The sequence below is a fragment of the Somniosus microcephalus genome, chromosome 11 (genome assembly GCF_052327205.1).
Source record: "Somniosus microcephalus isolate GS21.2 chromosome 11, FLI_Smic_1.0, whole genome shotgun sequence".
NCBI lineage: Eukaryota > Metazoa > Chordata > Chondrichthyes > Squaliformes > Somniosidae > Somniosus > Somniosus microcephalus.
In genome coordinates this window covers 7,973,805-7,987,134 of record NC_140997.1, presented here as the reverse complement: position 1 = coordinate 7,987,134, position 13,330 = coordinate 7,973,805, and the positions used below count along the sequence as shown (strand labels likewise).

Sequence of the window (13,330 nt, the reverse complement as noted above, 5' to 3'; positions counted from 1 at the left end):
TGAATTCTAATCTTGAATCAGGGTCATCTTGAGAACAAAAAACAGCCTTCGAACAGTTTCTGCACACTTCCGATTCCTTTTGTACCATGTTATTCTCAGCTGGAATAACAAGCAAGTTGGTGTCAGACATCTGTGGAAAACCAGTCTGTAACCAGCCACTTATTTTGTTTTCTCCCACTCTTTCTACTGGGAAGCTCCATGCCCTCCTTCATCTTCCCCAGAGCACCCAGCTAAGATTGGCATTTGATCGAGTGAGGAAACCATGCATGCGAGAACCACTCCTGCTGCTCCAATACCACGGAGCATTAGCAGATCCGTGTTTCTTTCACATCAGCTAGCCATTTATCTGCAGCACCACATCAACAGATCAGCAAGAGTAGGCAATGCAGTCTCTGGATGCTGTTAATATTCCTTCTGTCATGGTTTCCCGCTGCAGAGCACATACTGTAATGTACAAATGTTGCAAACTGTAATGTGTGCAAGTATAAAATTACAAAATGCAAACCACTGCTTTAATCCTAATCATGCTCATCATTTCCACTGGAACATTTTCATGAGCTTCCATGAAATACTGCTTTTGTTACAATTTCATTACTCAAACCACTGCAAGATCAGGAAGCAGGTGAACAGCCCCAAGTGCTTCTAACTTTTTATTATTTACTGAAAATACATGTGCGATATATGCCACTAAAATATGAGAGTAAACTAGCGAGAGACATAAAAACAGACTGTAAAAGCTTCTATAGGTATGTAAAAAGCAAAAGATTAGCGAAAGTAAATGTGGGTCTCTTACAGGCTGAGACAGGAGAAATTATAATGGGGGAATAAGGAAATGGCACAGAAATTAAACAAATACCGTGTGTCTGTCTTCACGGAAGACGACGCAAGAAACTTCCTAGAAACAGTGGAGAACCAAGGGTCTAGCGAGAATGAGGAACTGAAAGAAATTAGTAAAAAAAGAGTTCTGGAGAAATTAATGGGACTGAAAGCCGATAAATCCCCTGGACCTGATGGCCTACGTCCTAGGGTTTTGAAAGAGGTGGCTATAGAGAGTGGATGCATTGGTTGTCAACTTCCAAAATTCTATAGATTCTACAACGGTCCCCGTGGATTGCAAGGTAGAAAATGTAACCCCACTATTTAAGAAAGGAGGGAGAGAGAAAACGGGGAACTACAGACCAGTTAGCCGGACATCAGTAGTAGGGAAAATGCTAGAATCTATTCTTAAGGATGTGGTAACAGGGCACTTAGAAAATAATAATAGGATTTGGCCGAGTCAGCACGGATTTATGAAAGGGAAATCATGTTTGATGAATCTGTTAAGAGTTTTTTGAGGTTGCAACTAGCAAAATTGATAAAGGGGAACCAGTGGATGTGGTGTATTTGGATTTTCAGAAGGCATTCGATAAGGTGCCACACATGAGGTTATTAAACAAAATTGGGGTTCATGGGGTTGGGGGTAATATACTAGCATGGATTGAGGATTGGTTAACGGACAGAAAACAGAGAGTAGGAATAAACGGGCCATTTTTAGGTTGGCAGGCTGTAACTAGTGGGGTACCACAAGGATCAGTGCTTGGGCCTCAGCTATTCACAATCTATATCAATGATTTGGATGAGGGGACCGAGTGTAATATATCCAAGTTTGCTGATGATACAAAGCTGGGTGGGAATGTAAGTTGTGAGGAGGATGCAAGGAGGCTTCAAGGGGATATAGACAGACTAAATATGAGTGGGCAAGAACATGGCAAATGGAATATAATGTGGAGAAATGTGAAATTATCCACTTTGGTAGGAAAAATAGTAAAGCAGAGTATTTTTTAAATGGAGTGTGTGTGGGAAATGTTGGTGTTCAGAAGGACCTGGCTGTCCTTGTACACAAATCACTGAAAGTTAACATGCAGGTATAGCAAGCAATTAGGAAAGCAAATGGTTTGTTGGCCTTTATTACAAGAGGATTTGACTATAAGAGTAAAGACGTCTTACTGCAATTATATAGGGCCCTGGTGAGACCACACCTGGAGTATTGTGGACAGTTTTGGTCTCCTTACCAAAGGATCGACTTGCCACAGAGGGAGTGCAACGAAGGTTCACCAGACTGATTCCTGGGATGGGGGGATTGTCCTATGAGGACAGATTGAGTAGACTGGGCCTATATTCTCTACAGTTTAGAAGAATGAGAGGTGATCTCATTGAAACATACAAAATTCTTACAGGGCTTGACAGGGTAGATGCAGGGAGGATGTTCCCCTGGCTGGAGGAGTCTAGAACTGGGGTCATAGTCTCAGAATAAGGAGTCGGCCATTTAGGACTGAGATGAGGAATGTCTTCACTCAGAGGGTGGTGAATCTTTGGAATTCTCTACCCCAGAGGGCTGTGGAGGCTCAGTCGTTGAGTATATTCAAGACAGAGATCGATAGATTTTTGAATATTAAGGGAATCAAGGGATACGGGGATCAGGCAGGAAAGTGGAGATGAGAAAGATGATCAGCCATGATCTTATTGAATGGCGGAGCAGGCTTGAAGGGCCAAATGGCCGACTCCTGCTCCTATTTCTTATGTTATGTTCTCATGTTATGAAGTCATGGGTGGAAAAGTACTGCAAGTCCGTATTTGCACATGTGGGAATGGCTTTCGATCTCACTCGAGTTGCTGGACCACTCTTACTTGTGGGAAAGTGAACAACATTTCCTGGTTCCCAGGGAGCAGCCTCTCTGCCTGATCTGTACAGCTTGACCAGTTTATCACTAATATTTTAAAGCAGTGTTAGAAGGACCTCTAGTGGCAGAGAAACAAATGCATCAAAAATGTATTAGTGGGCAGTGCAGACAAATACTGAAAGTTCGAGCACGGGGTGAACGTACCATGTTGCAGGTCAGCACAACAGAGGTATTTTGATGAACTCACAGTTGTCACAACCACCTGGCACCTGAGTACGTCCTCTTTCCTTGGCAACAAGAACGAAGACTGGTTCCGAGCAATTAGACAGTAGCGCTGTACTGTGGGATGCACGGTTTTCACACACTTGTTCTTGTGATAGATTCTAGAAAAGAAGTTTGAGTTTTAACCACAGGTCACAGATTTATGCTAATTGGCAAAAGAGCCAGAGGGGAGATGAGGAGAGGTTTTATTTGTACAATACTTCGAAGGGAAAAAAATTGCAGAGCTAAGGGGAAAGAGCAGGGGAGTGGGATTAACTGGTTAGCTCTTTCAAAGAACCGGCACAGGCGCAATGGGCCGAATGTCCTTCTTCTGTGCTGTAAGACTCTCCAAGACAGCCCAAATATGTTTGAATTAATGGTTGAGTTAGCTACAGGGAATGCAATCAAATGTAAGCAAAATCTGACCCCATCCATTCTGCACCAAGGTGACACTAACATGACACACTAATCCATTACCACCTTTAGAAAAAGGGGCACAATCTGTGCTTAATGTGAACATTCCCTTCTACATACAACAGAAGACGCTGCAAAAACTCAGCAGGCCAGGCAGCATCCGTGGAGAGAGAAATAGAGTTAACGTTTCAGGTCGAAGACCTTTCGTCAGAACTGGAAACAAGCAAGAAACCTGGAGTCCTGACGAAGGGTTTCGACCTGAAACGTTGACTCTAATTCTCTCTCCACGGATGTTGCCTGGCCTGCTGAGTTTTACCAGCGTTTTCTGTTGTTATTTCGAATTTCCAGCATCTGCAGCATTTTGCTATCATTCCCTTCTACATCCCTGACATAATGGATCAGCACATTTGGCCATTAAGTGCAATATTAATGGTTGAAGCTCACCCCGGCAGGACCAGTAGTGATATGCAAGTAAGAAATCGCAGGATTTACCGTGACTTTACAACTAAGAGGTAAATAGATAAACACAACGAAAAATTTTGAAGGTTCAGGGGAAGAGCAGGGAAATGGGATTCGAGTCAATGGCTCCTGTGGGAGAGCACTACAATGTGTCAAATGGTCTCCTTCTGTGCCAAAATGTTTATGATTTCATCCATCCACCCACACTTAATCATCTTAGAAGTGGCAATTTGGTTTCTTTTATGAAGACACAACAAAGTTTTCCTCTTTCCCCTGCTCACAGGAGGCCAGCAATGATTGCCAATTGCAGATCACAAATCTGTTAATTACTGGATGGGAGAGGTTAAACGTGTGGGGACTTTTGTGAGGACCAGGAACTGGCAGCGTGTTACTGATGTCTTAGTGGATTGTGTTCTCACCTGAGAAGTCTAATATCACTGGCATCGTTTTCAAAAATAGGAGAGAGGTAGTCCTTGATGAAATTGTCTGCTGCAGTATCTGAATGTGTACAGAACAGAATCCTGACGCAGGAAGAAACACAAATGTGAGTCATTTGTAAAAGGAAGATGCGACACATTGTACCTTTAGATTTATTACAGCTCGATCAGCTCCGATGATCGAGCCACATTGTCCGCATGTCCGATAAGAGACTCCCAAAACAAGCGCTCTACCCGGAGCTCCAGCACGGCAAAAGAGCCCCAGGTGGGCAGAGGAAACGCTTCAAGGACACCCTCAAAGCCTCCTTGAAAAACTAACATCCCCACCGACACCTGGGAATCCCTGGCCCAAGACCGCACAAAGTGGAGGAGAAGCATCCGGGAAGGCGCCGAACACCTCGAGTCTCTTCACCGGGAGCAAGTGGAAGCGAAGCGCAGGCAGCGCAAGGAGCGCACACCCACCCGCCCCTTCAACCACCGTGTGCCCCACCTGTGACAGGGACTGTAGGTCCTGCATTGGACTCATCAGTCACCTGCGAACTCATTTTTAATGTGGAAGCAAGTCATCCTCGGTTCCAAGGGACTGCCTAAGAAGAAGAAGATGATTACAGTAGACTTTATGTTCATCCGTCTCCCTCTCCTCTCGCCCTCCACCCCACACAGGAACTGAGCCTGGATATCAAAGGACCCCTCTTTGCCAGGAAGGTTCAGCTCCTTGTGGTTGTCAGTAACTGTATCATATGATGTGGCAATGAGTGATACAGATCTTGGTCTCTGTTGTTACCTGGTCTCAGTTGGACTGTTAGCAAGGCCACAACTGGCTTTAACCCCCTCATGGACAGGGAGGAAGGGGGAAGGAGAAACCACACACAGAGCCAGGATTCCCACGCGCCATGACTACGTGCTGATCCCTGCTAGAAGTGCATCAGCTGCAATCAACTCCAGCGCAGCCAAATAGCCTATCAACACTCAGTGTGTCGTCTCACAGATTTGAGGCAGATACTTGGGGTGAGATTCCATAAAACAGCCACTTCCCATATGCCAGCATGAGTCACCATCTGAAATGGGCAAGGAGAGAAAACTGGAGAGAAAATTGGGTTGCAAGGCAAAAAAAACCTAGCAAGTATCTCCCTTATCCATTCATCAAGTAGACTGGCACAATCTGAAAACACTTCAACATATGCCCGTTTGTGCAGCAACGGCTGGAGAATTTTACAATTATTCACCGGTCTAGCCATCAACTTCACTCTACCTTTTGTCACAGTCTTTCACCAATTGCTTGACTGCCTGTGCCAAAGTGAAAGTTTTCCCGGTGCCGCACGGCCCAGTCAGGAGAATCGGTGGGAGACTGAATGACACGGGAGCTATAATAACACCAGCTGCTTTCCTCTGTTTGGAGTTCAGCCTTGGATCCAGCTGCTTTTCCCAGTCCCTGTGAGGCAAAAGGGAGACCATCATTGTGAAAGTTAGGTGTACATTTGTTTCACATTTACACCATTGCCTTATTTATCTATAGCGACGAGAGAAGGAAAACAAGTCTATTTGTTAGAAACAAAAAAAAATGCAAGTACCAATTTCTTTATTCAACACCATGCCAATCTTCGCACAACATACCAAAACAACTTGCATTTATTTATGTAGTGTCTTTAACATAGAAAAGCATGACAAAGTGCTTCACAGGGACTTAAGGAAAAAATAAATGCCTCATCTTGAGGTTTCAGCATGTCGTTCAATCCACACCCCATCATTTCAGCGATTCTTCCAAAACCCATCCATAACTGAAAAGATGCAAAGCAAATACGATTCAAGTACTTCTCCACCCGCCCAACAAGCGGAACATGCTCTTGTACCAGGAAACAAAAAGCTGATTTGCTCTTGCGTGACCATCAGAGGCCACAGGCAGGTGGTTTATACCTTACCCACAAGGACACAAGGCAGCTGACCTTCAACAATTTTGTGACAGAGGAAGAGGCAAGAGAAAAATCACCAACAGGTCAGGTCACCACAACCCAAAGTGGCTGAAATTGCTCGGATGCAAGAACAGGAACAGGAGAGCATTGAACAATGAGCTATTATTTTCCCAATATACCTCATTGAACAAGATGATTAATTGTCAGCTCTCAGCTGTAAAGAGGCATCATTACAAGGCTCTCTAGAAACTGTTGCTGCGAAGGATAACTAACAGACTGAGATGGAGGTACTTCCTGTTTATATATCGGTTCATTCTCATGGCTAAAGCAGGGTCCTTCTGGCATTTTCTGAGGATATAGTATCTGTGTCGCCATTTCTTAAATGGCCTTAATAGTTGCTGATTCAATAACCATTAAGGGCATGGTAGCAGAGTGGTTATGTTACTGAACTCGTAATCCAGATGCCTGGACTAATGATCCGCAGGTATGAGTTGCTGGGGAATTTAAATTCAATTAAACAAATCTGGAATAAAATAAAAATTAAAAAGCTAGTATCAATAATAGTGACCATGAAACTACCGGAATGTCATAAAAACCCATCTGGTTCACTTATGTCCTTCAGGGTAGGAAATCTGCTGTCCTTACCCGGTCTGGCCTGTATGTGACTCCAGACCCACAGCAATGTGGTTGACTCTTAACTGCCCTCTGAAATGGCCTTGCGAGCCACTCAGGTGTATTCAGGCGGCTCACCACCAGCTTCTCGAGGGCAATTAGGGGTGGCCAATAAACGCTGGCCTTGCTGGCGGCGCCGACATCCCGTGAATGAATTTAAAAAAATTATAATTTTGCTTGCCTCAGTTAGGTTTCTCCTCCTCCTCCCCTCCCGACTCCCCACCCTCCAGCTCCCCGCCAAATCCTCCCAGCACCCCATCCCAAAGGATTTAGTACAAGATGCAAATAAGCAATTTGGCAGCCACTGGAAAACATACCAAATGCGTTCTATACCTGTCTGGCAGATCAAGCGTCAGAAAAGAGGCAATGTCTGGGGAGAGCAGGCTGCAGTCTTTAAGATTATCTAAAGCTAGGTGCATCTCACAGAGAGGCAAACGGTTCAACTGAAACTGAAGCTCCACCTGTTGGCAGAACCAAGAGATCAGTAAGCAATTCAAAAACATCAACAAAAAGAATAGACCTCTGAGAAAGCTCAGAACAGCAATATTCCTAAATTTTATCTCCTTATCTGCCAGTTCCACAGAAAGCAAGAGCAAGGGGAGGAAAAAACCTCCGTCTCCCATTTTATTTTTCAATGCTCAAGTAAGAATGTTACGGTGCTGGAGAGAGAGGATGTCCTGGAGGGGTCAAGGACAGAATTTATGTGGTTAGAATTAAGAAATAATAGGGGTGCCATTACACGACTAGGTGTATTTTTTAGGCCACCAACTCGAAGGAAGGATATGGAGGAGCAAATCTGCAGGGGAATTACAAAGAGGTGCAAGAACTATAGAGTAGTGATAATGGGGGGACTTCAACTATCCTAATATAGACTGGGATTGTAATAGTGTAAAGGGCAGAGGGGGGAAGAATTTCTGAAGTGTGTTCAGGAGAACTTTCTTGATCAGTACGGTCCCAACCCAACGAGGAAGGAAGCAGTCACACCCCTTAGGTTAGGTAGTGGTACAGGTCTGATTAGTGGTCAGGGACAGGAGGGTGTGACTGCAATTCAGGCAGGTAAGGGGACCCCAGGTACAGTGCTGGAGGAGCCTCAGCCTTTGCCCTTGTCCAACAGGTATGAGGTTCTTGCTGCCTGTGTGGATGAGGGAAAAGCCTGCAGGATGGATGAGCAAGCTGACCATGGCACCATGGTGCAGGAGGCCATTCAAGTGGTCGGGAGTAAAAGGGAATGTAGTTGTGGTAGGGGACGGTATCGTCAGGGGGATAGATACGGTGCTCAGCAGCCACGACGGAGAGTTCCGAAGGCTATGTTGCCTGCCCGGTGCCAGGGTTAAAGACATCTCCTTGCGGCTGGTGGAGTGCTTGGAGTGGGAGGGGGAGGATCCAGTTGTCGTAGTCCACATAGGAACCAACGACATAGGTAGAACTAAGAATGAGGTTCTGCTGAGGGAGTTTGAGGAGCTAGGATCCAAATTAAAAATCAGAACCTCAAAAGGTAATAATCTCTGGATTGTTACCTGAGCCACGTGCAAATTGGCAAAGGGACAAACAGATTAAAGGCTTAAATGCGTGGCTCAAAGAGAAAAGTGTGGGAGGAAGGGGTTTCAGTTCATGGGGCACTGGCACCAGTACTGGGCAAAGAGGGAGCTGTTCCGTTAGGACCGGCGTCCCGGCGAACCTAATAACTAGGGCAGTAGACAAGGCTTTAAACTAATGAAGAGGCGGTTTGGGGGGGGGGGGGGGGGTGGGTGGTGGGGGGGAGATTCAGGAAAGAGTAAATTTAAAAGCAGTGAGAGAAATGTCAAGGCTCCAGAGCAGAGCAGTGCTTTGGGTAAAAATAAGCAGAGTGGGTCAGGAAGGGATAGCGAGAGTAACAAAAGGTAATAAGGCATCAGTGACTACAGTGACATCAGGGAAAAATAGAAATAAGTCAAAGCTAAAGGCACTATATCTGAATGCGTGAAGCATTTGCAACAAAATAGATGAATAGTGCAGATAGAAATGAACAGGTTTGATCTAATAGCCATACTGGAGACGTGGTTGCAATGTGGCCAAGGTTGGGAACTAAATATCCCAGGATACTTAACTTTTAGAAGAGATAGGCAAAATGGAAAAGGAGGAGGGGTAGCCCTGATAATAAAGGATGGGATAAAGGCAGTAGAGAGAAAGGATCTTAGCTCCGAAAATCAAGAAGTAGAATCAGTTTGGGTGGAGCTAAGAAATAGCAAGGGACAGAAAACATTGGTGGGAGTTGTAATGTAGGGCAGAGTATAAATCAGGAAATTAGAGGCACATGTAACAAGGGTATACAGTAATCATGGGGGACTTTAATCTACATATAGACTGGGCAATAATAGTGTGGAGGACAAATTCATGGAATGTATGCATGATAGTTTTCTAGGCCAGTATGTTGAGGAACCAACTAGGGAACAGGCTATTTTAGATCTAGTATTGTGCAATGAGAAAGGGTTAATTAATAACCTTGTTGTAAAGGAGCCTTTAAGGAAGAGTGACCATAATAGGATAAAATTTTATAATGGCCCAGAAATTTGGGTCTCCACGGGTGAGTACGCACGGGGTACTCGCCCGTCGCACCAATGGAAGTGCCGGTTTCCTACATGCACGGGAAACCGGCACTTCCGCTCCCCTGAACGAAGGGGTTCAGAGGTCGAACGCATGCGCGGGAGAGGCTGCGCGTGCGCATCGAACTTACAGGTTTTTTTTTTTTATATACGGGTTTTCCTGGGAGGTTAAGTCTCCAGAAGTTACATATTTAAAAAGCAGGCTTAAGGCCTGCTTTTTACAAGGTAAGTGGTGAATTCATTAAAATTAACACATTTTTTCCACATGTTTATTTTTAAATACTTTAAAGGTAAGTTTATTTTTAGCCCTGTTAGAAAATAATTTTTTTTTCCAAAAATTTAAATTGTTTAAAATAGTTATTTCATGTAATTTAAAGTTTATTTAAAAAATGTGATTTTTAAAAAATTTATTTGAAGATTTAGTGATGTTTTGGGGCCCGTAGTATTTCTAAGTTTTGACAACTCTTCATGTCAAACTTATGAATGAAGCATTCCCTGCTCCGATTGGCTCCCCATGGCCCACGTGATCCCAGGGGATGCTTTCAACTAACTGCGCCCCTGGGATACGCAAGCACTGCGCGCCGGCAGTTGGAGCAGGATTCCACGGGGCCCACAGCTCAACGGCCGGCGCGCAAGCTTAGTGCAGGTCGGGGGCTTACACCCGCGGGAAGCCTCCGACCCGAATTTCTAGGCCAATGTGTTTGAAAGTGATTTAATTAAATCCGAAACTAGGGTCTTAAACCAAAACAAAGCAAACGACATAGGTATGAGGGGCGAGTTAGCTAAGGTAGATTGGGAAACTACATTAAAAGGTATGACGGTGGACAAGCAATGGCTAGCATTTAAAGAAGTAATACATAATTTACAACAAATATACATTCCTTTAAGGCACAAAAACCCCACAGGAAAAGTGGTTCAACCATAGCTAACATGAGAAGTTAAAGATAGTATTAGATCAAAGGAAGAGGCTTATAATGTTGCCAAAAAGATTAGTAAGTCTGAGGATTGGGAAGATTTTAGAATTCAGCAAAGGAGGACCAAGAAATTGATAATGAAAGGGAAAACAGAATACAAGAGTAAACTAGCGAGAGACATAAAAACAGACTGTAAAAGCTTCTACAGGTATGTGACAATCAAAAGATTAGCCAAAGTAAATGTGGGTCTCTTACAGACTGAGTCAGGAGAAATTATAATGGGGAATAAGGAAATGGCAGAGAAATTAAACAAATACTTTGTGTCTGTCTTCACGGCAGAAGACGCAAAAAAACTTCCTGGAAATAGTAGCGAGCCAAGGCTCTTGCAAGAATGAGGAACTGAAAGAAATGAGTATTAGTAAAAAAATAATACTGGAGAAATTAATGGGACTGAAAGCCAATAAGTGCCCTGGACCTGGTGGCCAACATCCTAGGGTTTTGAAAGAGGTGGCTATAGAGATAGTGGATGCATTGGTTGTCATTTTCCAAAATTCCATAGATTCCAGAACGGTTCCCACAGATTGTAAGGTAGCAAATGTAACCCCGTTATTTAAGAAAGGAGGGAGAGAGAAAACGAGGAACTACAGACCAGTTAACCGGACATCAAAAGTAGGGAAAATGGTAGAATCTATTATTAAGGGCATGGTAACATGGCACTTCGAAAATAATAATAGGATTGGGCAGAAAGGGAAATGGTGTTAGAAAAATCTGTCAGAATCTTTTGAGGTTGTAACTAGCAGAATAGATAAGGGGAAAACCAGTGGATGTGGTGTATTTGGATTTTCAGAAGGCATTCGACAAGGTGCCAACACATGAGGTTATTAAACAAAATTAGGGCTCATGGGATTGGGGATAATATACTAGCATGAATTGAGGATTGGTTAACGGACAGAAAACAGAGAGTAGGATTAAACGGGCCATTTTCGGGTTGGCGGGCTGTAACTAGTGGGGTACCGCAAGGATCAGTGCTTGGGCCTCAGCTATTCACAATCTACATCAATGATTTGGATGAGGGGACCAAATGTAATATATCCAAGTTTGCTGATGATACAAAGCTGGGTGGGAATGTAAGTTGTGAGGAGGATGCAAGGAGGCTTCAAGGGGAGAAAGACAGGCTAAGTGAGTGAGCAAGAACATGGCAACTGGAATATAATGTGGAGAATTGAGAAGTTATCCACTTTGGTAGGAAAAATAGAAAAGCAGAGTATTTTTTAAATGGAGAGAGATTGGGAAATGTTGGTGTTCAGAGGGACCTGGGTGTCCTTGTACACAAATCACTGAAAGTTAACATGCAGGTACAGCAAGCAATTAGGAAAGCAAATGGTATGTTGGCCTTTATTACAAGAGGATTTGAGTACAAGAGTAAAGACATCTTACTGAAATTATATAGGGCCCTGGTGAGAACACACCTAGAGTATTGTGTACAGTTTTGGTCTCCTTGCCTAAGGAAGGATATACTTCCCATAGAGGGAGTGCAACGAAGGTTCACCAGAGTGGTTCCTGGGATGGGGAGATTGTCCTATGAGGAGAGATTGAGTAGACTAGGCCTATGTTCTCTCGAGTTCAGAAGGGCGGTGATCACATTGAAACATAAAAATTTCTTACAGGGCTTGACAGGGCAGATGCAGGAAGGATGTTTCCCCTGGCTGGGGAGTCTAGAACCAGGAGTCACAGTCTCAGAATAAGGGGTCGGCCATTTAGGGCTGAGATGAGGAGAAATTTCTTCACTCAGAGGGTGGTGTATCTTTGGAATTCTCTACCCCAGAGGGCTGTGGAGGCTCAGTCATTGAGTATATTCAAGACAGAGATCGATAGCTTTTTGAATATTAAGGGAATCAAGGGATATGGGGATAGTGCAGGAAAGTGGAGATGAGGTAGAAGATCAACCATGATCTTACTGAATGGCGGAGCAGGCTCAAAGGGCCAAATGGCCGACTCCTGCTCCTATTTCTTATGAGTCATTGCTGGATCTGGTTCTGGGGAGTGAGGTGGGATAAGTGGTGCAAGTGTCAGTAGGGGAACATTTAGGGAACAGTGATCACAGTATCATAAGGTTTAGATTAGCTATGGAAAAGGACAGGGAGCAATCTATAATAAAAAATACTTAATTGGAGGAAGGAAGAAATTGGAAGGAAGAAATTGGAATCAAAGACTGGCAGGCCAAAGTGTAATCGAACAATGGGCAGCCTTTAAAGAGGAGATGGTTCGGGTACAGTTGAGGTACATTCCCACAGAGCTCCCTGGATGACGAAAGAGATAGAGAGTAAGATGAAGCAGAAAAAGAGCACCTATGACAGAGGTCAGGTCGAGAATACAAGTGAGAATCAGGCTGAATCGAAAATGTTCAGAGGGGAAGTGAAAAAGAAAATAAGACAGGCAAAGAGAGTATGAGAATAGATTGGCAGCTAACATAAAAGAGAATTCAAAAGTCTTCCATAAGCATATAAATAGTAAACGGGTAGTAAAAAGAGGGGTGGGCTGATTAGGGACCAAAAAGGAGACCTGCGCATGGAGGCAGAGGGCATGGCTGAGGTACAAAATGAGTACTTTGCATCGGTCTTCACCAGCAAAGATGATGCTTGGAAATTAAAGGTGGTGGAATTGAAGGTGGGAATCGTGGAGGTACTGGCCATAATATTCCAATCTTCCTTAGATACGTGGGTGGTGCCAGAGGATTGGAGAATTGCAAATGTTACACCATTGTTCAAAAAAGGGTGTAAAGATAAACCCAGCAACTACAGGCCAGTCAGTTTGATCTCGGTATTGGGGAAGCTTTTAGAAACAGTAATCAGGGACAAAATTAACAGTCACTTGGACAAGTGTGAATTAATTAAGGAAAGCCAGCACGGATTTGTGAACGGCAAATTGTGTTTAACTAACTTGATTGAGTTCTTTGATGAGGTAACAGGAGAGGGTTGATGAGGGCAATGCGATTGACAAGACATTTGATAAAGTGCCACA

The 13,330-nt window shown here is 43.9% G+C and overlaps 1 protein-coding gene across 2 annotated transcripts in view; it reads right to left on the bottom strand.

Annotated features, from left to right (window-relative positions):
* LOC147110285 (ATP-dependent RNA helicase with zinc finger domain-like) overlaps nucleotides 1-13,330 on the bottom strand; it is a 332,514-nt gene that overhangs the window by 247,301 nt on the left and 71,883 nt on the right. For both annotated transcript variants that reach the window (XM_086000110.1, XM_086000111.1), the window contains exons 13-16: nucleotides 7,147-7,274; nucleotides 5,484-5,663; nucleotides 4,214-4,315; nucleotides 2,865-3,043 (exon numbers count right to left, since the gene is read on the bottom strand). In XM_086000110.1, coding sequence (XP_085856236.1) covers nucleotides 2,865-3,043; nucleotides 4,214-4,315; nucleotides 5,484-5,663; nucleotides 7,147-7,274 — 589 coding nt within the window. The remainder of the gene's footprint in view (nucleotides 1-2,864; nucleotides 3,044-4,213; nucleotides 4,316-5,483; nucleotides 5,664-7,146; nucleotides 7,275-13,330) is intronic.